This window comes from Sander vitreus, chromosome 8, assembly GCF_031162955.1.
Source record: "Sander vitreus isolate 19-12246 chromosome 8, sanVit1, whole genome shotgun sequence".
Lineage (NCBI taxonomy): Eukaryota > Metazoa > Chordata > Actinopteri > Perciformes > Percidae > Sander > Sander vitreus.
Window position 1 is genome coordinate 25351082 of NC_135862.1, and position 25954 is coordinate 25377035.

Genomic DNA, 25954 nt, shown 5'->3' on the forward strand with positions numbered 1-25954 from the left:
GTTATGTGTTTTTTTTACATTTCAAAGACACTCATCTCTGAGTGTCTGTTGGATATAATGAGAATGAGATGACTCATACTCAGCGTCTGAACTTCAGAAGAATCATTTGTCTTGCTCTATGGCACGCACACACTCACACACTCACACACACACACACACACACACACACACACACACACACACACACACACACACACACATAGACACATATTTCAAACAGATGCCCTAGACAGAATCTTGACAGAATCAGTGTGGTGGTGTCACCTATAAGAGTACCTTATGAGTCTGCCTAGACAGATAAAAAAGGAGGTTGAATTGGGGTCGTGCAATAACACACACATTCACGCTGCCGTCTTTCCACTCTAATAACCATGCATGGACTGGATTAGACTCTGGATGAGAGAGCCTGCCCAGCCGCTTTTCTGTGTCAGCCCATGCATGACCTGCGCTTTACTCTTTCCAGTAATGCAGACAGCAGACTGTGCTGCGCCTCAGGGCACCCAGAGGGAGACTGCGCACACACAGACATATTAGGCAACATGGACAAATATTGAAAGTGCTCATATTGTGTTCATTTTCAGGTTCATAATTGTATTTAGAGGTTGTACCAGAATAGGTTTATGTGGTTTAATTTTCCAAAAACATCATATTTGTGTTGTACTGCACATTGCTGCAACTCCTCTTTTCACCCTGTGTGTTGAGCTCTCTGTTTTGGCTACAGAGTGAGACATCTCACTTCTGTTCCATCTTTGTTGGGAGTCGCACATGCACAATAAGTACTGCTAGCTAGTCAGTTGCAGAGTATGAGGGAGTGCCATGCTAGCAGCTAGGCGAGCATTATAACGTGTGTTACAAAGTGACGCACGTTCGTCACGGAAGTAAAGGCTGGACTACAACAGAGCTGTTTGGAGCAGTTTGTGAACAGTGTTTTCTCTGGAAGATGGTAAGTCCCTTTGGGGTGGACTTTGGGCTTTTTCACTTTGTAAACCTATAATGTGCACAAAAACATATACAACACAATAAAGGAAAGGGGAAAAGCCCAAAAGCATAATATGAGCACTTCAAACAATGAATACTCTAATGGGGATACAGAATGCAAGCTGATATATCATGGGTGTACTATTTCTGTATATTTGTGTGTGTGTGTGTGTGTGTGTGTGTGTGTGTGTGTGTGTGTGTGTGTGTGTGCGTGCGTGCGCATTCAGACTTTTTTTGTACATAATTATAACAGAATAATGGAAACACGTAAAAGGCCCTGCAGAAATTACACATATAGCTATGCAGGCATCATGATTAGTTAAAGAGGTGTACAATCTATAAAGTTGAGGTGTCTTGCCAAAAACTGGTCATCCGCCAAAACCTCATTGCTGTCTACCCTACATGCAAATGATGAAATAGGGGACACGCTGACTCTCTAGATGAGCCACAGCCAGGCTTGTCAACACAGGTTGGGGTGCTCTCCAGCACGTTGTTTTGTTGCGCAAATTCCTCAGGCCGTTCTATGCGCTGCTCAGCAGGTTCCCTGCTTCTACCGCCCTGGCCACATCGCCTAAAACTACCACGATGTGTGACTGCTACATAATCTCTCCATGAGCCACAGCCGGACTGCGACTGATTGAACCTGCAACGTGTGACAGGTTGAGTTTTATGAAAAAACAAATTACAAAAAACCCCTGCACAGTGCAAGTTCTGATTTCAAATGTTTAGTTAAAGTACAAAGAGAGGCATTATCACTCAGCACAATGTACTTCTAGGTGATAATAAAGAATAATAAATTGCTGGATAGTTTAATGCACCATATCGCTGTGTGGTCAACATTCAACTTCTGTAAGCAACTCTCACTAATACATTGTTTTTTTCAGGAAAAAACATCTGTTTGGTTCTATCTGATGCTCCTTTAAATTGTAAGCAGCATATAACCTGCAGCGTAAAACCTAAAAGATGTGAAACAAATGCTGAAACATTGTTTTATTTTGGCAAGTAGCCTAAACTAAGTGGTATACAAATATCACATTTCGTCTAATGAAAGAACGACAATAATTTCTTTGGAATGGTTTATCAGGAGCTTACAGCATGTGGCAGTTGAGTAAAAAGTTGGTGCCTGAATTTTGGTTTCTGCAGTCACACAAACTGCAAAAATGATTAATGTTACAGGGTGCCATAGAAAATGAGGCACCACACTCCATTAAAAAGTCATCTTTATTATTGAAATTGGGACGCTTTGCTCATTATGGCCTTCATCAGACATTCCATTTTTAATGTCAAGAGTGCAGTGCCTCATCTTCAATGGACCCTGGGTTCATTTTTAGAAACCCTTTTTCCTTTTGCTTGAGCACTGTCTAGTAGCCACACAAGTTGCATTGGGGAAACATTTACATTTAGATTATGACAACAAATATCAAATCCACTAATGTTAATTTTGCTGGACTTTAATTGAAGCTCACACTAGTCTGCACCTTGCTGTGTGTGCGCTCTCAATGTCAGAAGCAAACAAAGAATAGAGGAACAGTCGTCTCGTGGTAAAAGTTCATTAACAGACATATAAAGACCTTCAACAAGAGGATGGCTAAAAACTACAAAACTGTGTCCCTGAGCAATGTAAATAAATAATGAAGTGTATTGAGTTTCCTTCAGCCTTTTTCCTACATCTGGACATGTTTATGTTTGGTAAAAGCCAGAAGATGCCATGATGTCTGCCAACTGCTTAAAAGAGAGGTGGACCGTACCGACAGCCATCTCGTAGTAGTCAGTAGCCCCGATTATTGCTCTGTGTAATTGTATGACAGCCAAGGTTTATAGGGCCCTGGCATCCTTTCCACATACAAGCCAATGTGTCCTGTGGAATATGGAATTTTCCCACATGAATCCAACATACTAATGCCCCCCTCATACATGGCTGAATAAACTCAAAATCTCCCAGGACCTCACCATTTGCCAGATTCAAGTCTCCTGAACTTTTATGGGAAACAGATTCATCACTTTAAGAAATAGCTCCAATACAAACTCAGGAGGTATTGGATATTTGCTTAAAAAACTGATATTTTAAAAAAGTTCATGCATTCATAGGCATTTGTACATTTCGTTTTTTCGTGTTTTGTTAAACACAACCATGTGACCAGTTAAAAAATAACAATTTTCTACTTGCCCTGATGAAGGCCTTAAACACGTAGGCATGTTTTAATGATTTAGCCAAGAAGATATTAAAGGCTTTTAAAACGTTACCCTCTCAAATGCCTCAGTTCCTCTTTAACCTTTTTATAATTGTAGGATCCCCAAACTGAAGCGCACCAGAGGGACACTCTCTACACACCCAAGCTAACCTGGAAATCCAGACCCAAATCCGAAAGATTAAGGGTCTGGCATTCGGTAATGAAAATGGCCCAACTCAAGGGGCGGCACCAAGCATGCATTTGAAAATCTCACTGCGCACAACTGGGTAACACTACGACCAATCACAACAATACACAGGGTGACGTATCCAGACGCTTAGCTACCAGCAGAGCTAACTGGTAGATTAAACTGTCGTCATCTGTTTAGCTCGCCTCTGGCCCGCCTATATCAAATACACCGATGTGATTGGTGCAACCTTGCTACAAGGGCATAGTTAATGAGTATCATTACTCGATGCCAGAGTGACTCGCTGAGCAAATTCAAATTGTGCTCTCGCGAGAACTCTGGATTTTCAGGGTACAGCCAAACAGAATTGTGACTCAGTTAAAAACAACTGTTAGACGAATGACACACTGTTCTTTTCCTCCCAGGTTGTAAGTACGAGCCGGCTGGTGGGTGCGGACCATCCCTTGGAGATAGTGTACTTTGTGGAGGGTCCCAGTGGTCAGAGGATGCCTGCAGTTCAAACAGCCAACATACTCAACAGCCTGGATGTTCAAAGGGCTGCTATCGTCTTGGGATATCGTGTTCAGGGCATTTTGGCACAGCGTGAGTACCTGGTGCATAGTAGTACATAGTACATAGTCGTGATTAACAAGATGGGCCTTGATATGGACAAAAAAAATGAAAGCTCCCATGTCTGTAAGCGTCCATATTACCAAAGTGTCCTAGAGCAAGACACTGAGTCAGTGCCAATTTCCTGGGAGCTGGTATAGAGTGAAAAAAATTATGTTGAATGTTTGTGTAAATATAGACAAAAAAAGAACTGACATGGTTGTTTTGTTGGTATATGACTGGAAATAAACTAGTGCAAGGATTGTTTTGCTCTTTGTTATGTGAATTGCACAGTGCAAAGTAATTATTCAAGGTCTATTTGTACTTAACTGAGTGGAGCTTATTAGGTGTTGAAACAGAGGGATATAAAAAGAAAGAGAAAGGAACCAACTGTTCATGAGCTGCTATTAAAACATAAAAAATACAAGCTAACTGCTGGTTTTTTTGTATGTTTATAGTAACATTTGAGCTAATTACCTCCGCTTGTACACAGTGTACCAAAAGCCTGTCTTCCTCATTAAGAATGTAAACAAGTGATGAAGGCCTAATGAGAGCCCCTCAAGGGAGTTCTGTCTCTGTGTCGACTGTGTTCTCTTACGGTACTTTCCCAGGGGATGAAATGAATGTTAATAAAACTAATAAAAGTCTGCATTGAAGATGACAGCTGTGAGACAAGAGCCAGCACGCCAACGATATTGCATGTTTAGCTTAGCATTCTCTAAAGGTGTTTGTGTACAGGCTTAAAGGCAACAAAGGGAAAATGTTTGAAACATTGAACCACGCACAACACTGAAATGACTCAATATGGTCTAAGGGCCGAACTTCTATATGAAACCACTCTGTCACTCTCTCCATCTCTTTGTCTGTAGCTGTAGAGAAGGTGGCGTCCTCACCCTCTGACGCTGAGAACACCAACACGTGGATTGTCATTGGGGTTGTGATTCCCCTCATTGTGGTCATCATCATCATTTCCATCCTGTACTGGAAACTGTGTCGGACAGACAAGCTGGAGTTCCAGCCAGACGCCATGACCTCCATCCAGCAGAGACAGAAGGTAGTGTTGCGCAGTGTGTCAGTGTTTCAAAGTCTTTTCAGATCTATAGTTGGAAATATATCAGTTGACAGGAATTTCGTAAGTTCGTGGCAGCTGATGCGGAAAGCCAGAAAGACAAGGCCCCTTTTAAATCCAAATGAACTGCTAATTAATTAGGTGTATCTGTCATTGCCATGAATGTGCTGCAGGACTGCGCTGAATGTGGACCTCATCATTTCTTCTTTTAGATAGGATTAATAAAACTTTCATGAGTAGAGAGATTTATCAGAGGACATGAGCTGGATTAGAAGTCATGATGCTGCTAGTACATGTAATGGGCTTTTTATTTTTATTTAAAACATTTCTGATTCTTTCTTACATACTCTTTTGCTTAAAGCACCAACCACCCTGTCCTTAAGTTCGCCTTTGTCCCATTTTATTTTCAGTTTGTGACAATTGAAAAACTTCTCCTTCCTGTCTGCCTACACTTGAAATAGATATGACAATTGGCTGTGCAGATCATACTTAAAAGTACATGTCCCTTTTGCCCTGGACACAGGAGATATTTCCTCTGCTCTTTGAGGTCCCTCATACGGAACATCTTGATAACCAAAATGTTTTTATGCAATCATGAAGTGACAGACTGTATGGTCTTTGCCAAAAACACATAAATTCGCTTTGAGAGAAACAGGTACAATTTTACTAGATAATCAAATACCAAGAAAGGGTGCCACTGCACAGTCACGTCCCACTGACTCTGAGAAACACCACTCCAATCCAATCCTAAAATAGATTTTTTTTTTTTTTTCTTAGTGGTTGATCGTTCTGTCTGTGTCTGGCTTTCATTTCCCTCAGCCGTGCTCATGTTGCGCTGAGCTGTGAACTAAACCCTCCATATTGGGTCAATGCAATGAATCTAACTTTCACTTAGTCTGCCCTCTCTGCTTAACGCAATCATCTGTCACTTAACACCACTCCCCTTCTCTCAGTCTACTACCTCATTCAGACAATCAAGGACCTCTCTTCACCACACACTCCCTCCAACCAAAAAGGATATAGAGTTTAGTGAGGAGGAAGAGGGGGAGTATGAGGAGGAAGAAGAGGAGTATGAAGAAGAGGAGGAGGAGAAGGAGGAGAAGGAGGTTAAAAGAGGGAAGGTACATAGCAGTGTCTGGTGGTTTCTAGAAGATGTAGAAGAGACCTAGTTTGTGTGTGTGTGTGTGTGTGTGTGTGTGTGTGTGTGTGTGTGTGTGTGTGTGTGTGTGTGTGTGTGTGTGTGTGTGTGTGTGTGTGTGTGTGTGTGTGTGGGTGTTCAATGTCTGAACCGTAGCTGTTCAAGTCTCTCACAGGTATATGAAGAACAACAGAGTAGTCCAATAGTCATAGTTTTTGAGTTTTGGGATATGTCAGATACAGAGACAATAGCATCATCACTAGAAATATTTATGCTCTCCACCATTGATTCTGCTTAGATACCAGTAGCTCTCTCTAAGAGCAAACAGACTATGATCAGTGAGGAGGAGGAGGAAGAAGAAGAAGAAGAAGAAGAAGAAGAAGAGGAGGAGGAGGAAGAGGAGGAAGAAGAGGAAGAAGAAGAAGAGGAAGAAGAGGAGGAGAAAGAAGATAAAGATGAGGAAAAGAAGAAACTGAAAAAGGAAGGAGTTAAACCAGACGAGCAATTAAGACTAGAGAGCAAAAAAATGATAATGAGAACAGGAGAGATGAAGAAAGAAGACAAATTGAAAGTGTTAACTAAAGGGAGGAGAACCAAGGAGCAGGTATTTTGGACAATAGCCATAGATACTAGTGCTTGTTTGCGTTAATAGACATTAGGATCCTGTTATACCCGGTTATGATGTCCAGACACAGAAAATCCAGTATTACAGATGGTGGTGGATTTCACTGTGGATCTAGTATTGGTGTGTATATACGTAGTCTAATCCTGACGAATATACATGATCACTGTGTTGTGAAGTAGTAGATTAATAGACGTCATTCTGCATCTACTCTATTGTTTGTTGAGAGTGATTCCCCAATTTACCATTAGACCAGGCTGAGTAGTCGTAGTAAGTTTTTTCTGTCACTGAGCCTCAGTGTTAATTATTATGAAACAGTTTTTACTATATCAGCTGCAGCTTTTTGAATGCTTTCAAAGACTGGCCTTGTTTATATGCTGTGGAGAGCACAATCTCTCTCTCTCTCTCTCTCTCTCTCTCTCTCTCTCTCTCTCTCTCTCTCTCTCTCTCTCTCTCTCAGCAGTTTCATACTGGCAAGCATCACACTAGATTTAGCAGTTTTACACCAACAAGCTTCTTCTAAGCCAGACATTTTGCATCAATATATCAGTGTGTGTACTTATAATTCAGAGAATTAGCAGGATCAGTGTCATGTCACTCTTTTCTTCTCCTGTATACAATCCTCAGTGTCATAGGGCCCGAGTTTCACAAACTGCAAGCACACATACTGAGATCTGACATCCTCCGTTTACTCTTCCGAGTCCTGAGGGCTTTACACTCAAAACAGTCTCACTGCTTCCATCCTCAGCCTCCATCTCCCACCACGTCAAAGGAAAGCAAGCAGCTCAATGTTTCCCCACATCTCTCCCTGTCCTTCTTTCTCGTATTCTTTCTCTATATTCATGAATGTCTGTCTGTCTGAGTCCTTCCTCCTGGACATCCGTCATTCAGTCTAATTATGTACTAAAAATCTGTCCGTATGTGTTCTTGTGTTCACTGCACATTCGCCACTGAAGTAGGGCTCTGTGACAGTTTAAGACAATTTAGGCAGTATATCATGATTTGACATATGTGCTGTAAAATCACACACTTCAATCAAACAAAATCAAATTTTTGGATTTTCAGGTTAATGTCACAAAGTGTTATATTGAAATGTGAGTCCACTCAAAGATGATGAACACTACATTACTAAATATGTCCCTGTGATCAAGTAGTATTGTTAATTTCACACACCCTATCTGGCCCCTGAAACCTCTGCTATATGGCTTTCCATCTTTATTTCCATTCCCTATTTTCTAAAACCGTGTGTTCTTCCCCTCTCTCTTTCTCTTCGGCCCCTGTCCTCAGTTGCAGGCTCCGAGTGTGAAAGGCTTTGACTTTGCCAAGCTGCACCTTGGCCAGCAGAGTAAGGATGATGTTATGGTGATCCAGGAGCCTGTCCCGCCAGGGCCTGGCCCTGGGCCCCTCCCCCTCTCCCTTAAAGATGGTTTCAGTCCATCTGAGAACGGGGAGATCCCCACACCCAAATCCAAAACCTCCAGCAAGGCGTCCCGTAGCGGTCGAAGGCGAGAAAGGTCAGTGCTGCTGGCAGCACACAGCCGGAGGAGCGAGCAGTTAATAATGAGTAATTTATAAGATAAATATGAAGAAATGAGAACATTCAATTATATTGGGTTATGTTTGTATAGGTTATGCTGTCATAGGTTACATAACGACAACTAAAAAATTGCATTACCAGTCTATTCTTGTGTGTTTTTCTCAGTTATGGTCACCAGATTACTCATTATTTTCCTCTTTTTTTATCCACCACCTGGTCAAAACACTTAATCACAGACATGCGTTTTGGTTTTAATCCTCTACCCTATACAGCTATTAAGATACTTATTTACACATTTAACATAGCTTGTTTTTTACCCCATTACTCTGATTATCTCCCCAGTTCAGTCAACCAGACAAAAAGCTCTTGACAGATCCTCTGATCAATTATTGATTCACTCAACATTGAGGGGTCTTCATTTGCTCTTGCAGACTGTCTATATCACTTACAGTATATTATCTAGTATATATATATACTACTACTATATACTATTACTACTATATGCTTATATGTATATATATATATATATATATATAAACCTTTTTGTTTGCAGATTTGATTAAGCCCTAGTTTACAACAGTTTAAATTAATATACACATACTATATGTACTAGGAGTAGTCAGTTGGTCATTGTAATGATAACATGATGAATATGTGCCCCATTACCGACATCTCCCAGAACACTAACTGTTCTGGTTAACAGATACTATATGACACCAACACAGTAGCACAGCAGTTATCCCTTAATGCATTCGTTAACTTCTACTAAACTTCACTAATATAGTCACATACATTACACCGGTCTGTTTTGGGGTGGGGGATTGATATTGGGTGTTTCTCCTCACTTGATAGCCAGCCAGGAGAAATTCATTCAGTCAGTGGAAACACTTTCTAGCATGTGGCACTACACGCTTTAAATCATATAAGCATTTCTTAGAAGTCTTCTCAGCTTTTATCTTTCTGGAAAAGCACTATTTTCGATTATGCATGGCACTTTAGCATGTTAGTGTGTTCTTGGACTTCTATTATTCATGTAAGTGTGTGTGTGTGTGTGTGTGTGTGTGTGTGTGTGTGCCCGTGCGTGTGTGCGTGCGCATGTTTTTCGTGTAGGATCTCGCCGTCTGACGGTGACTCTGTGGTAAGTGACCGTTCCAGTGAGCCAACCGAGGAGAACCTGAGAGCCCACGCCACGCCCAGCGACAGCAAGCAGACCCGAAAGGTCCCCATCAATGTTTTAAATGGCAAGTAGCCTTGGCAACACACATCACTCCTCCAAACACAGAGAACAAACACGAGGGGGGAGGGGAAGAAGGAAACCGAAGGGATTGGGCAGACATAAAGACACTAGCAACTCAAGCTGGCATGATTTGATTGTGAAGAGGGCCAAATCGAGGGCAGGGGGAGGCTGTGAAGGGGTGAAAAAAGACAAAGCAGAGAAAGACAGGGGAAAAGTGCAACGTCAACCCCTGCGGTGAAGATTACAGAGGGGAACCGTGAAGTTAAAAGAAACACCTGGTAGGAACTTTACTCTGTGGTCGAAAGAAGTCCAGAGAGAGGAGGGAGAAGGGAATAGGAGGGAAACAAATAGCTGAAGTTACTCTATCTGACAGCTTGTTGATAGATTCAAGCTTGCAATGCCAGTCAGCGACTACGTGCTGGAGCCAGAGGCAGTCAGGCACACAGACTACAGCCTGACTCACCCACAGAGGAATGTTCTCTGTTTTGTTATTGATAAATCTCCGCCTGGGACTGTATATGCTCCGCCACAGTGTTTATAAGTAGCTTGTATATAAGACACACTCAGCATTATGTAATGTGCCGTCTTTCTCGCTGCTCATCCAGCCCTTGTTTTGATCAGTGTGTTTTCTGCTCATCAGAAGCAGCTCCTTCCTTTCTTCTCTCTGATTAATGGGAAGCTTTTATCGGCTGCGGTGATGACTCACTTCCTTTCCCTCTCGATTTGTTTCACCCCTTTATTTTTATTTTCATTTCTAAAAGTTTAAACAGCACTCGTGGTGGCCACACCTTAATTCACTAGGTTTAGTTTGAATTCTCATTGTCAAAATACGGTCACCACTTCTATCCTAGGTTTTATTTGATGTCCTTCACCTCAATAAAACTTTTTTTTTCCCCTTTTCATTGCTGTTTGCAGGCAAGAATAGAATTGGTAAGAGTTTGTCCTCTTCCCGTCTCCCGTGTCTCTATAGACCCCAGGCTTGACCTCCAGCAGCTGTGTCTGCGTGTTTGTTTCTGTGGTAGTTTTGTGCTCGGCTTGCTCTCACCATCCATCACTGTCATTCACAGTGCAGAGACAACCCACTTCACAAACAAAGGCAACAAAAAGAAATGAAATGTAGCTTTTAAATATAGAAATCAGTGTTCATTTAACGTTACCACCGGAAACATTTACTCCGCACTTTTGTTACAAGTCATATTTCAAATATAGTCAGGTCAGTCAAATAAAGAAGGTAAATGTTTCATAGTGATCCTACGCAGTAGTCGTCTGTGCTCCGTCCTCTAGTTTAAGTCCATTAGCATTTAGACTTGCAATGAATACGCCGTGCTGACTTATGACCTGTACTTTCTTGCTTCCTTCCTCAGGTCCTCCTCCTATGAATGGTACAAACGAGCAGCTGTCCTCAGCCTCTATCTTTGAACATGTTGATCGGATTTCTCGTGCCGCAGATGCAAGCAGGAGACTCCCCAACAAAATCCAACTTATCGCCATGCAGCCCATGCCTGTCCCACCACTGCACAGCCCACCCATCAACGGCAAAGTGTCTGACGCCAACCAAATCAACAAAGAGGTTTGCTCTTCTGACTTTCCTTTTTTTTTTTTATTAGCAAATAAATTAATTCAAAACGGTTTTTTTCTGCTGCGTGTCGTTCAGTTCAGTCAACAGGCAACACAAAATCTCGGAGGTTTCTGTGAAGTCCCGCAAATAATTTGTTTCTCATGAAAAACACATCAATTTGGTTCTGTCTGATGCTGTTTTGAATATTCGCATATAACCTGCAGTGTAAAATCTAAAAGGCATGAAACAAATGCTGAAACCCGGTGCTTTACCCAATGGTAAATATAATCACAGTGCAAATGATTACATTATCACCTTTTGTCAAATGACACAACAACAAACCGTCTTAATACGTGCATGTTTTAAGGATGCTGTCTAATAAGGTCAGTTCCTCCTCAGATCCAGGTAGCATTGAGGCACAAGTCAGAGATTGAGCATCATCGTAACAAGATACGTCTCCGTGCCAAGAGGAAGGGCCACTACGACTTCCCCTCCATGGATGACATGACGAGTGGCCTCGGAGATGCAAAGGACCAGGATCGCATCTATCAGAAAGCACAGATACAGATCGATAAGATCCTGGACCCAGATGCCGCGATGTCCTCCATCTTCATGGAATCCAAGAAAAGGTTTGGGTCATTGCTCTTGTTTGGTTTTGTAGTGGTTATATGGGTTTGTGGGGCTGACCACATTTTACATCCGGGCTGGCTTTAAGCGAATAAAAAAACTAAAAAGCAGATCAATTCACTTTTCTTTATTTGTTTCTCAGTGGGCGAGGTAGGCGCTCTCCCAAACAGAGGATGAAGGACCAGCTGAACGGAGGCATGATGGAAGCAGACAAAGACCACCTCATCACTGAAGACAGTGATGCTGTTTACAGAAAGTGTCCTGGGGTCAACAATGTGGCCTACGTAGTGAGTAGTCATCATCATGACATTTGTACACTCTTCCATATACCGTGTAACCTCTTCGTCTCTAACTGCCCATGAATGTGTTGTGTGTATTCCAGTCGGACCCTGACCAAGGCCCAGGATCCCCTTACAGGAGCCCCTCCCCCACCGATGACGTCTTCCTGGGTCCCGCTTCCTCTCCCCCAGGCCATGCCCCTCCCCCACCCCCCTACATGCCTCCACAGCCCTCCATTGAGGAGGCGCGGCAGCAGATGCACTCCCTGCTGGACGATGCCTTTGCCCTGGTGTCGCCCACCTCTCAAGGCAGCACAGCAGGGATCACTCTCCCTGGGGTCAACACCAACCCCCCTGTCTCCAGCCCTCCAGGCCGTGGCCCCAGATCTTGGGGTCCTTCCTACCAATCTCTTGGCCCTTTCCCTGGCGTAAGTAGCCACTCCTGCCGCTTATATCTACAGGATACTTTTTTTTAAAGAGCATTAATAACCATTCAGTCAACATGAAAATCACTACTACTTTCATGTTGCACTGAACAAAATTATGTTGGTAACAAACGGTTTTCCATGGCATCTAAACTTTTGCTTCGTTGTTTAAATTCCTGTAAACTGAATTCTGTCACATACTCATTTCAAATTGTAATAGCAGAAAAAAGACACATGTCCAAATCCTTTGTATTCTCTATCTCCTCCCCTTCTTTTTCTGCTCATTCGCAGCATGAAGCCTATAGCTTCAAGTTTAATCGTGTCCTCTTAGCAAACTAATCAGTTAAGCATTCCTCCATCTGTCGCCCCCACGAAGCTGCGACCTCACAACCCCTTTCAGCTCTCTACAACTCCTAAGACTCTACAGGAATATACCCTGCATACGCTTGATCTGCATTAGCTCCTGTCACTGTAGGCTTGTCTTAAAGACGGTACAGTCGTATAACTGCCCTGAAGGCTGCTGGAATAATTTCTTTTTGTACTTGCTGTGTACTCAATTTAGGGTAATTATTGAAGAGAGGTCTGTGCAAAGCAGCACCATACAAAGGTCAGTTTATGCAGTGTCACAGTTTGTGAACACATAAACTTGGAGTCCATAATACTATGCATGTGCATATCCCCTTTTTTGAAATGCATGCTAGGGTAGGGTAGCGCCGAGCTAAAATCAACTGAGCGTTATATGCGGGGAATAAAGACACGAGTTGTTTAGAAATGGCAGAGCATTATATTAGCTTTACAGAAGGCCGTTAAATGGTTTTGCTCATTAACTCACTCAGTTTAGGTTAGCAGTGAGGCATCAGTATTGTGACTGTTGAAAAAACCTAGAAGTATAGTATTTTATGATTAAGTTATGATGTTTTATGGTACTAAACATAATCCTTTATTGACAAAAGCTTTCACACATTTCACACTTGCATGAATTTTACAGCTGTCAACATATATTAATCACTACTCTGTATATCATAACACCGGCCCATTTCCACCCCAGGTGACAAATATAGAGAGAGACTTAACAGTGAGCAGAGGAGCCATAAAATGCAACGTTTGCTGGTTCTGCATTTGCAGGTTCAGTGCTTTAATATGACGTAAAAGGTCAGCTGTAAAAAAGAAGGATATCCAACAAAACTATGCTTGGGAAAAACAACACTGTTTAATACAGTGTATGAAGTGAGCCCCACTGCCTAAATATACCGTACATAGCAATAGACCTTTTTCACGGCAGACATGTTGACATGTCGTAGTAGGAAAAGCACAGGTGTATTCAAACCCATTAATGATGGCTGCTTTCCACTTCGGAGAGGCCCTGGTGTTGTGCATGCTGACTCACTGAAACAGCTTACTGGGACACTTGGATGGATGTCAAAATGTCTGCTGTGAAAAAGGTCCAACTGCTTTGCATTCATAAGAAATAGCAACATCAACTCACTTTGAATTAATTGCAACATTTGTATCAGCTATATCTGGATACAATATGCAGGTTGTAACATATAAAAAAAAATGCGAGCACCACAAATGCAAACAGTTATGCAGTTATCTGCCCTTTTACAGTCTTTGTCTTCACTATTGTATGTATACTCAGTTTTTTTTTCCTAAGCACTGTGCGTCTTTCCTGTCTTTCCCAGAGGTTCACTGAGCTGTCCCCTCCTCCTGCCCAAGGCCTGATACCAAGGTTAGTAGTAGTCTATGACAATGGAGTATTCACGTGTATATTAATAAATAATATGTTTATTTCACTTCTTCCTGCACCAAAGTGATTTCTTATTGATCAGTACAGCCTGATTTCTGACACTTTATCTTTAGGTGCACCCAATGAGTTGGGCCTCATAAATAGTGAAAGAGGAGTCCTCTTTATTTTATTGGATTAATGGTTCAGGTCCAAGCAGTGGTCTCTGAACTGGCTCCAAAAAGATCAAGGCCCCATGTGGACAAACAACTTATCACCACCGGAAATGGGAGCACAGTGGAGCCAAAGTATCATCAGCAGCTGTCAATCACTCGTGGTTGTAAATTGTGAAACAGTTAAGACTATATGAACTGCATGAGACCAATTTGAAGTTATATCTTGTACCACAAACAAACACGTGACAAATATGCAATAAAACCTGTCCTCTCACACATCTAAATTGTATACACCATTGTACAATATCAGTTCGGTGAGTTTTTAAGTGTCCGGTAAGCGACTGTTCTTTACAATGAGATCTCCTAAGCGTCAGCACCTGCAGATGTTCACGTTGTCACTGCTTTTTGCAAGAAATACCAAGTTGGACACGGACGTTTCGTATTTTAAAGGGACTGTTGATATGACAGTGTCGAAAACTGCAGCTGAAAAGAATTCCAATAGATTTGTCACAACACATGTTTCATTATATCACAACTAAGTGGAAAAAGAAAAAAAAATCCATTCTTTGTGTTTCAGGCAGGGCCTCGGCTCGAGCTTCCTGCCACCAGGAGAAACAGCGGGGCAATGTGAGCCAGACAGCCTGTACTCCAGCAGGGGCCTCTACGCAGATGAGCTGCCCTCCTCTGCCAGACCGAGGCCAGTAGGGGGAACTACAGGTACAATTGGAAATTGCACACATGCAGACACAATGCATATGTCTTACTCTCATTTCCGCTTCTTACATCTTCATTTAAGTACGAAATACTTTCATATGAAAAGACAGCATTTTAAGAATGAACACTTGAAGGTTGATGCACTTATTTATTGTCTTTTATACAGAGTTTTTTTTAGATCACTCCTGGATGTGGGCCACAGCGCTGCTCCTTAATACAGCCACACACCTCCACCCTATAAACCTGTCAAACTGCATGAACATTGTCTCTCTCTTAAATTATTAGGAGCAGGCATGATGCTGTTGCCATCTTGTGACTTACACTAATAGAAATGGATTCTGGCATTTACCATATTGAGTGCAGCACAGCACAGACAGAGTGCTTTTCAGACTTATTGCATCAAAGTCTGTTAAAGGGGCTGCTGAGGATTCAGTGTCAGGTACTGTAGCTCTAAATGGTGTGTGTGTGTGTGTGTGTGTGTGTGTGTGTGTGTGTGTGTGTGTGTGTGTGTGTGTTTGTGTTTGTGTTTGTGTGTGTTTAGGTGCCCAGCTTCATCATCTTACACAGGTGGGATTGTCCAGCCGGATGAATGGTTACCCAGCAGGCATCAGGGCTGCTCCAGGGCAGAACGGAGGCATTGGCTGGAACCACTATCATGGAGACAATTTCTCCAGGGCAGATCCTGAAAAAGATGCAGTGAGTGAATCCCAGATTGAATTCTGTTCAAGACCAAGGTCTTGTCCTCCATCCATTTAAACCAGAAATAAACAAAAATTGCAAAATGTATTGTTTCCACCTGGCTCAAGGCCGGCAACAAAAGGGAGGTCACACACAGACAGATCAGTCAAAAAGTAGTTTATTTAACTAATTAGACATGTTAACACAACCTAACTAAACATAAGCTTAATGGTGGGGTGTGTAAGCCTAGAAGACATCAGTCGTGTGTCGATGGGTGAATGTATGGTGTGATGTGTGTTGTATGGTGCAGCAAACCAAACAAAGGACAACATGTTGAGATGGATGCATACAGGCCCAGCTGAGAGAGAATGAGACTCCCAGGAGGGCAGTCCTTTATGCCTTCTGTAAGCCACGCCCAGATGGCCAGGTACAGACGACCCTCCCAGCTCCACCATCACTCCCAGTACCTGCAGAACAAAGGAGCAGAACATGACAGGCAGGCAGAGTGGGAGGGGTCGTCACAGTGTGTTTCATGTCATCAACAAATCCCATGAAAAGTCCAAAAATCGCCAATGAACTGATCCTAAGAACAAATATTGTCTGTGTATCCAAAGCCTTATACAGAGTAGCTGATTCCTCTGTGCCATAGAGCTCCATGTTTGTCCAGAAACGTTTAAAAACGCATCAGTGAGCCGCACATTTTCTTTAATTCCCATGAACATGGGCACTGTAGTTTATTTCGAGTCTCACATACACCGCCCTGCTGCTGTAAATTCTCACTAGATCACCAAATGTTGCATCAATCCATGACTGGAAATAGTCCCCAAAAAATGCACTATTTAATCAGTCGTGTAATGTTTTTTTGCTAAAAACTACAGTGCCAATCTCTTTAAGAAATTACCGGTGTTGGGCGAGTTACTTTTAAAAAGTAATTAGTTTCAGTTACTAGTTACTTCTTCCAAAAGGTAACTAAATGAGTTACTCAGTTACAAATTATAAAAGTAACTAGTTACTTCAGAAAGTAACTATTGCGTTACTTTCAAGTACATTTTTAAATGCTCAAATGTGACCCCACCTCCACCTACCCCTCTTCAATGGAACTTAAAATACATGTGCATGTTCAATTATTTATGATAAATCTGGTTATTATAATGAAATGGACACTTAATACAATACATTACTAACAGAAACAATGTAGACAAATCTAAACTATTTTAATGTTGCTATGGGACAAAGTGAGACTGGCCTCCAATCAAATGCCATGTATGTAGATATTATGTTCATATAGTGGATCGATACAAATGAACAACACCTCAACAGGCCACAACTGGGCAAAATTCAATTTAAATTAAATTATGCTTGTTAAGCACTATACCAAAAAATAAATAACAAATATATACACTCTTTGTAGTGCAAACGGATCGGTTCTTTCTGGAGGCATTTTGCCAGTTCATTACAAAAGTAGTAGTTCATCAGGGCCTGCAGCCAGTGGGACATACCGTATGAGAACATTTGCACACATTTGAGAAAACACGTTACAGATAGTTATTTAAAGTCTGAGTAAGTTTGAATTACTTGACACCGACGTGGATAGGCACTTTTGCCCAGGGCATAATGTGCATTTCACAATTAATGTGCAATCCTTTAATTTCTTGGAGGGAAAAGTAATGACTATACTTCCATTTAGAGAAGGCTACTTTTGGATTATTTGGGCTCGCCATACCCGTCTCTCGTTGACTGACTCGCTTGTGTTGTTCGTTGTGTGTCCGACTATGCGCGCTTTCGAAACACCCGCCCAACACTACCTCTGATTGGCTTACCGTGACATTTTACTCAACCTCAGCCAATCGTCAGCATTTATGCGCTTGTCTCGCACACTGCCCACTAACCAAGGAAGGCCAGTAAAACAAGTCTTTGCCTCTCGGCTCAGAGATCTAGTTGGTCTGATGAAAAAAAACAGCTTTTCTAGTTCTCTCACACTTTGTAGTTCTGTCACTTGATATTATTCCTCCATCTTCTCAATTATTTTTCCTCCTCTTCTCCCCCTTTCTCCTTTTCTTTGCCCTTCTTTTCTGCCTTCAGTTCCTGGACTGTCCTGACTACTCGTCCTTCTCTATCTTCCAGACGCCCAGAGGTGGTATTAGGGAGCCTTCGGCACCCCCTGTCCACCTGGACACCCCGGGGGTGGGCTATCTGTCAGCTCCACCTCCCCTGGATACATCTCCTCCTACCCACTCATCTGCCTCCCTGATCAAGGCCATCAGGGAGGAGCTGCTGCGTCTCTCCCAGAAGCAGGCAGCTGTGCCCAGCTACCACAGCTGAAGCCCCGGCCTCCCGTCTGTTGCGCTAACCAGTCACGCCACTGACCCTGCCTGCCTGCTTCGCCTAATCTGACATTACTTCCCATGGAAGTCCCCGAGGGTGTACAGCAGAGAGATAGTCCTGCTAAACTGAAGTGAAGAGGTGGCTAATAGAGATTTTTTTACCTGAAGAGGCTGAACTACTGAATGACAGGATGGTTGTTACAGCTCCTAGACTATTCCGAGTACAGAACCAGATCAGCTGCAGTATGTCAAATCAGAGACAGTGTTACGAAATGAAGAACAATAATAACTGTATATGCTTGACCTTTTAAGACGAGATGACGTGACATGATGTGTCTGTCCTGCACTTTGATTGTGGATCATGGAATGATCATGCCAAGTCCTGGCCACTGCGGATCCACATCCGGGAGTTATTTGAGATTTCTCCGCATTTCTTCCGCCTCCGTATTCTGTATCACAGTTTCATTCTCACGCTGCCTTCACTGAACAGGAATACCCCCTAAGACACATGTCATTTGAAGAAATGTCTTATGTTTTCTTAACATTATTTAAACGACCATACAGGTATTTTCTTGTTTTGCGATGCAGGCCCTAAACCTCTTCATCACCGTCAGGTGCTACTTCATGTTTTCTGCCATGATGAGCCATGCTATGCCTTGACACTGTGATGTTGTTCACCTGACCCAGTATACTGTACCAGCCTACAGTAAGATCAAAGTTCACAGCCAGCGAGTCAGTTCAGACAGTAGACACAAAGGGGGCGTCCATAGAGGCTAATAACACTCATTAACATCACTTAGTACTTTCCACAAGTACTGCAGTAGAACAATTAGTCTGAGTTGATATTTGTTTGTGGACAATTAGCATTTATGTCCCGTGTTTTTACTGTGTTTATGTTGAGTAGCTAACAGACGGCTAGACAAACATGAAAAAATGGCCTTGAATTCCCATTCATCTTCAAACATGACCTCAGAGGCAGGTGTTAGAGCTACAGGCACAAATGTGTTACATACTGTATAATGACTGAAGACTTTCAGTATGTACTTGACAATTAGGGTGTATTGTATTTGGTTGTAGTTTGATGCACTGTACGCAGGCAACTTGGTACAGCTCAGGTCATTCAAAAAGAGCTTCCTTGCGAAATCGGTGATGAGACAGTTTGATCAGGTCACGTGGAAGAACTGTTAACGAGGGAAAGTCATAGAGACCAGTATTCTGTTTTAACACGAACCTGTATTTACTACGTAGTGAACCACCATCTCCGTTTCATGCAGTATTCAACGGTTGCTTTGCCTTTTTGTTAGCACAGAAGGGAGGGAAAAAAAGTGTACTGTATTTGTTGTCATTCATGGTTTACTTCGTCATGTTTATGTGCTTTTTAAATTCCTTTGGATTTACCTTGCCTCATGTACTTTTGTTCACCTTAAATGTCTCTTAGTCTACTTTTTTTTTCTTTTTTTCTTTTTTTTACATGACCCTCCCCCGACATGTTGTGATGTTTTGGGGCCTGAAGTGATATTTTATTTAAATGAAATAAAAGAGAAAATTATGGATTTTAAAAGCAGGGCTTGAGAATATGTTTCGGAGTGTGTTCCAGTAGTATGTGGTGGATTTGATTAACCTTTTGGCAGTGAGTTGAAACATTCTGCGGATGTTACCAGAGCATACTTCCCATTCCTTTTCATTTGCAATGTGATGTGCCTTTTGGACTCACCTGAACAGATTAAGTACTCTGTCTGGACGACAGACGTTCTCTTTGTGTCTTGTTTTACTGTCACTCATTCTGTCACATTACAACAATACTGCCCTGCAAAGGCAAAAGGCAGTAACTTTGTTTTTGGTCGAAAATAAGTTAATGATATTTTTGGGACATTCAAGACATCCTTCATCATGTGGATGAGTATCTTGAGTCAGTTCTTGTTTTTTTTTTCGAGAAACTAATGGGTTGTCTTAACAGTAACGTCTAAAAGCCCAGGAGAAACCAAGGCATCAGACATACAGGCCATGATCACTACATTTTATAGACATGTTACTTTAATGATTTTGTAAATGGTGATCAGCAACCAAATATTGATCATTTGGAAGTTACTGCCTTTTGCCTTGGCGTGACCTTTCACTTTTTGCAGACAATACAAAGGCAGAGTACAGTAACTTAAGCTTAAGATTTCTTTATGTAGACACATTGCATCTAATTTCCAGTGTCCTACCTTATAATTCATTTGGCTGGACAACTAAAAAACTTTAAAGTCATTTTTCTCAGTTCCACACTCTGGCGAGTTAAGGTCTTTTGCCTTTGTAGGGCAGGATAGTTCTATGAAAGACGTTAATACATCATGGCTGTTGATCTGTTGGTGCTTCTGGGAGCACAAGGATGAAATTTAATCCAGGTAACGGTTATCAAACATTGTCATTGTATGGAGTCTCCTTTTGATATGCAGGGTTGATGGGTTAGTGTCTGGTTTTCCATATCACCTCTTGTGTTCATGTTTTGTGTTACCAATCTCACACTGTATGCCTCCACCTGCTGGTTCTGTACTGGAACAACAGCCCAGCCACCTGTGTTCATCTTCAGTTCCTTTTTATCATTTTTTGTTTGTTGTTGGCGTTGTGTTATTTTTCCATCTATTTCTATGTCTTGTATTTTGTGAAAATGATCTGTTGGCTGGCCCAACTTTATGTGTGATTGATTGTTGCATGTTTAATTATTGTATTTCTTTTGTTTGTTTTTGCGCATGCTGTTTTTTTGAATTCTTGAATTCTTGAAATTCTTGAAATACAAAAGAAACTGTCACTCAATGTGTCCTCGGATTTTAAGTTCATAACCGCAAGTCGGGGTGCGATATGATATCATATCGTATGATACCATTACATTAGCAGACCCGACAGTGGCGCCGGTAAAATCAGTATAATTAAACTAAAAAAATTAAAGGTGAGGTGAATTTTAGTTTTGAGTTGTAAAGCCAAAACAGATGAGAAACACGTCATCATAGCTCATGTCATTCAACGTCAAAGAACTCTTTGCAGGTGTTGTACTTACCACAAACAACCAGAGGGTGTCGGTACATTACAAGAAAACCCCAAATCCGCTCTAGACACAACAAAGACTACTCCCTTGACTGTGTGGATGATGTAACCAACTCCTGAGGATGTTTCTAGGAGTCTCTGAAAAAAGGTTGTTTCACATGCTCTTCAACATGAATGTGGGAATTGTAAACATGTCACGAAATAATGAAGGGGAACGTGTACGATAATGTCTAATCACCGTCGAAGCGGTGTTTGTGGACGATGAATAATTCCGTGTTGCTTCTGTTATACATTGGTTATGCTTTGGTCTTTGAATTTTAGAATAAGCAGTAGTCAGAAAATAGAAATACTGTTTTTTGGCAATAACATACAATAAAAAAAAATGGAAAACAGCACGTGTACGGTAGTAAAAATGTGCACAGTTACTGGGAACGAGGCAGCATTTCCCCCAAACTAATGACACTTTGGTGTCAGTGTGATTAGCTAGGAGTCCTGCTGTGGGTTTATACTTCCCCTTGTGGTGAAGGAGTACTTCCTGTTCATATATTGAGTTCTATCTCATCCCATCAGACGTTTCTCCCCTTTAATCCCATCGCAGGATCCAAAGCCACTAAAGTGAAGCAGCTAAACGGTCAGCAAAGCTCCTGAACTCACACTGCAGGGGGTGGACTGCACACAACCCAGAGGTTATTAGACAGTGCGCGCACTCGAATAGTCACTGCATTGATGTTTACACATCCTGATTGTGTTTGTGTAGCGCCTGAATCGGAGGACTTAATCCGGTGTCCGTTTGGACAGCAAGAGTGGTTGACTATTCAGGTGATCACTTGTCTCCTTGGGTCTGATCTCCTTCCAGTCCTAAGCTATTTATTCTCTGCTCTCATCCATGACTCTGTGAGACTCCAGCACACAGGATAGCACTGCATCTTTAGATACAATTCAACATAGTTTTTTCACATGTTAAAGTCTCTGGCGGATCAGTGTAATTTCATAGTGATCATCTTTAATTTCAGGCTTTATTATCGCCTCATCTAAATTCTACTACAGTAATCTACGTGTCACTGATTTATCACGCTCTGCATTCCGAAAATATTTTCTCAGATTTGACATGCCTATATGTTTCTGTCCTTGTACATGCATTTTTGTGGGTATATTCATGCTGTTAGCTTGGTGTCTTTTTCTCATTTTGTGTCTCTCTTGTCTCCTGCAGGTCTTAAGAGTGTCCTATCCCATCCTGTCTGGCTGCCCACTGGCCCTCCTCCTTGTGGGGTCTAACACCCCCCTACCACACACACACACGCACGCACGCGCACGCACGCACGCACGCACGCACACACACACACACACACACACACTTGTAATCTGTCTGTGAGTTGTCCCGTCCCAGCCCAGCATAGCAAAACAAGAGCACACCCAGGAGTTAATCTGGATCATGACGGTAATTACTGCCCGGGTGTCCAGCCTGTAGGAGGGTGCAGGGAGGGTGGGGGTTTGAAGAGGAGGGAAGCACTTGTCCACTAAGGGAGGAGTCAAATAGGCAGTTCTTCTACCCACTGACCTTGGAGGAGACTTGGGACGGAGGGAGGGAGGGAGGGAGAGAGAGAGAGAGAGAGAGAGAGAGAGAGAGAGAGAGAGAGGGAGGAACGAGAGAAAACAGAGAGGGAGGCAGAGCAGATCCAGGCATTAGCATACTGACAGAGTTCCAGCACTGCAGATCTCTCTCTGTCTCTTGTTTTTGTTTTTTAGTCTGTCTGTAAAAGACAGGAAGTCAAGGAGAGCAGGGAGGAGGACGAGTGTGAAACAAATCCTGTGTGACGGATGAGAAAAGAGGATATCTGCCTTTTTCACTGGTCCCAGCACAGAATTCAGAAGCCACTTGTGAGTAGATCATTCACTGTGCGTGTGTGTGTGTGTGTGTGTGTGTGTGTGTGTGTGTGTGTGTGTGTGTGTGTGTGTGTGTGTGTGTGTGTGTGTGTGTGTGTCACATCTCAGGAATGTATGGATGCAATAGGAAGAGTTTGTCAACAGGGATGCAGGCAGGGATGTCTTTTACACTGTTTGTTATTGTAACTAAGGTAACAGTTTCTCCATCGTGGAGGTGCTTGATGCAGTCTAGTTACAGACATTTGTGTGTGGTGTGTGTGTGTGTGTGTGTGTGTGTGTGTGTGTGTGTGTGTGTGTGTGTGCACTAGGCCACCATAGCACGCACTGTTCCTCCAGCTGCCTGTCAGAAACAGACATTCCTGTGGTTTGATGACGGTGAAGGAGATAAAGTCTTTTAGCGACACGCTACGACAGCGTCCATTACGGCTGTATTTCTTATTGCAGTAGGAGGATGGGGTCCTCTCCCTCCTTGTTTACCAGCATGGCTTTTTTTTGTTTTTTTATTATGCAACGCTCTGTATGCCGCGTCGTTACACGGCATCAGAGTTGCTGCCTGTGAATCAATGGCAGCTGGATAGGTTGGCTTACAGAGACACTGCAGCAGCCAGGCATCTTCTGCAGCATCCAGCTATGTGCCAACTGGCACCGCTGTCCCCCAGAGATGTCACTGGTCCTCACTTTCAGAGTCTCACATGTGTGTATGACTTTGAACACAGAGAATGGAGCGGTTGCAGTTTGACCCAAACACGACACATTTCTCATCCAATGCTCTGCTGCTCTATCATCTTTTTCTTCTCTTTTAATGTCCAGTGGTGATTATGTCATTGCAGTTCCCCCCCCCCTCCCCCCCCACACACATACCTCTTCTCTCCCATCATTATTGCAGGTTATCTTTGCTCTATAATTGGGTCATTTTGTCATTTCTCCGTCAGTCGCTGGTGTCAGGAAAACACAGCAAAGAGTGGGAGACAGGGTTGTAAGAGCTCGATTTCCGAGCTAGAGGTGCAGAAACAAAAGGTTGTGAGGTAAAGGGTATATTTTGCCCACACGTGTACGCCATGAGCAAAACACATCTGACGTAACAGAGAGGAGGAGTGGAACCCCGGCGTCATCTTTTGAAACAGATGACCAAGCAGCTGTGGGAGACAGGAGTGAAGGTTAAGGAAGGGTAAAGGAAAGAATATGATGGTGGGGTATTTTTACCCCTGGCTAGTGCTGCCCTACTTGCTGCTGCATGACGCAGAACTATATTTTCTCTGAGGTTAGAACCAAAAGTAGCAGCTTTCGTTGCACCATCACACTGTGGTAGGGCTGCTTGATTATTATGGAAAAAAATCATAATCACAATTATTTTGGTCAGTATTAAAAACTAAACTAAAAAAATTATTTAACACGATTACTCATTGACTTTTGGAAAGATGTTGCATTTGTTGAACTTAAAAGACAGTGGAACAGTTAAAGAGCCCCTATTATACTCCTTTTCAGCGTCATATTTGTACTCTACACACTAGAATAGGTTTACATGCTTTGATGTTTAAAAAACATATTATGTTTCTCATACTTCCCATTGCTTCAGCTCCTCTGCCTGAAACACTGTGGCCCCTATCTTCCACCCAGCGCGGCGCCGATGCAAGTGTCTTTTCTATTTTAAAGGTGCTCTAAGCGATGTCACACGTTTTTTAGGCTACAACATTTTTTGTCACATACAGCAAACATCTCCTCACTGTCCGCTAGCTGCCTGTCCCCTGAACACACTGTAAAAAAAACCAAAAAAAAACACGGTCTCTGTAGACAGCCCAGGCTCCACAAACGGCAACAAAAACAAACTGGCCAACCTGCACCACGAAACATAACAAACAGTGTTCCAGCCAATAACCGACAAGAAGGATTTGGGGGTGGGGTTAGTGCGAGGAAGCACGGAAGGGAGGGGGAGGGGACGTGATGAGGAGGAGGGAGGGGCGAGCTAGCCTCGTTTTGTTTGAAAATACTTTGAACGTCAACAAGAAGTGCCGTCACCGAACATCGCTCTCGTTATTTTAACAACGCATGCACCTAGGCTTATGCACAGCACGCGCTCGCTATGCTTGTTACACACACACACACACACAGGGAAGCGCAGCAGCACACAAACAAAGATGACACTCTGATTGGTTTATTGCATGTTATGCCCAAAACACACCTATGAATTAATGAAGACACTAACTACAACCCTTTTGAACCATGCGCCCGGCACACGGACCCTTTTTTCCGTGGAAAAGTGGATTTGGACACGCCCTAAACGCACCTGCGCCATGCGCTTCATGCCGTTGCTTAAAGGCTGATTTATGCTTCTGCGTCGAATCAACGGCGTACCCCCACAGAACCCTCTGCATCGCCGCGAACCCCTCTCCAAGCACTCCGCCGTAGCCCGACGTGCACCGCAAAAAATGTATAACGCAGACCGCAAGGACTGTGATTGGTCAACTCATCCTGTGTGTTGATAGTCGGTGTTTCAAGCAGCCTACTGTGGGGGGGTAGCAACATGCTAGTTCACTGACATAAGCTTTGCAAATAAACTCAGACATATTTTGGTCTTACTCTGTTGTGATTGGTTAACCAAATTCAAACTAGCCACTGGGCGGGCTGTGCTTGCTCAGGCAGCACCTATGGGCAGCACATTTGAAAAACTGGGCTGGTATTCTGGTGACATCACTAATTGAGGAATTTCAAACAGGAATGTGGGCAAGCCGTTTTCAGGCAGTTGAGAAAAAGTCTGTGGGAAAGAAAGCTCCATTTGGAGTGAAATGGGTATTTTTTTTAACTTTACACGTCTATTACACACCCCAAAAACTGTATATAGGGGCTCTTTAAACAAATGTACAGTGTAAGCACCTTCAACTGTGAAATATCCCTTAATACTTTTCCCATTTAAACTTTTTTTTTCATTCAGAACCTAGACAAAATAAGAGGCTACTTGCAAAACGTGCAACACGCATAACTCTGGCTTACTCAAATG

General features: G+C 42.6%; 1 protein-coding gene across 6 annotated transcripts in view; it reads left to right on the forward strand.

Annotated features, from left to right (window-relative positions):
• LOC144522513 (UPF0606 protein KIAA1549) overlaps positions 1-20378 on the forward strand; it is a 45219-nt gene extending 24841 nt beyond the window's left edge. For 3 of the 6 annotated variants that reach the window (XM_078257636.1, XM_078257637.1, XM_078257639.1), the window contains 12 exons: positions 3762-3939; positions 4815-4999; positions 8062-8288; positions 9422-9552; positions 10913-11118; positions 11506-11735; positions 11876-12020; positions 12116-12439; positions 14119-14165; positions 14913-15052; positions 15591-15745; positions 17810-20378. In XM_078257636.1, the coding sequence (XP_078113762.1) occupies positions 3762-3939; positions 4815-4999; positions 8062-8288; positions 9422-9552; positions 10913-11118; positions 11506-11735; positions 11876-12020; positions 12116-12439; positions 14119-14165; positions 14913-15052; positions 15591-15745; positions 17810-18049 (2208 nt within the window). In that variant the 3' untranslated portion in view covers positions 18050-20378. Of the gene's footprint in view, positions 1-3761; positions 3940-4814; positions 5000-5967; positions 6136-6450; positions 6757-8061; positions 8289-9421; positions 9553-10912; positions 11119-11505; positions 11736-11875; positions 12021-12115; positions 12440-14118; positions 14166-14912; positions 15053-15590; positions 15746-16037; positions 16155-17809 lie in introns of all 6 variants that reach the window. The other 3 variants (XM_078257640.1, XR_013502409.1, XM_078257638.1) reach the window with 3 other exon arrangements.
• Positions 20379-25954: the final 5576 nt, after the last annotated feature.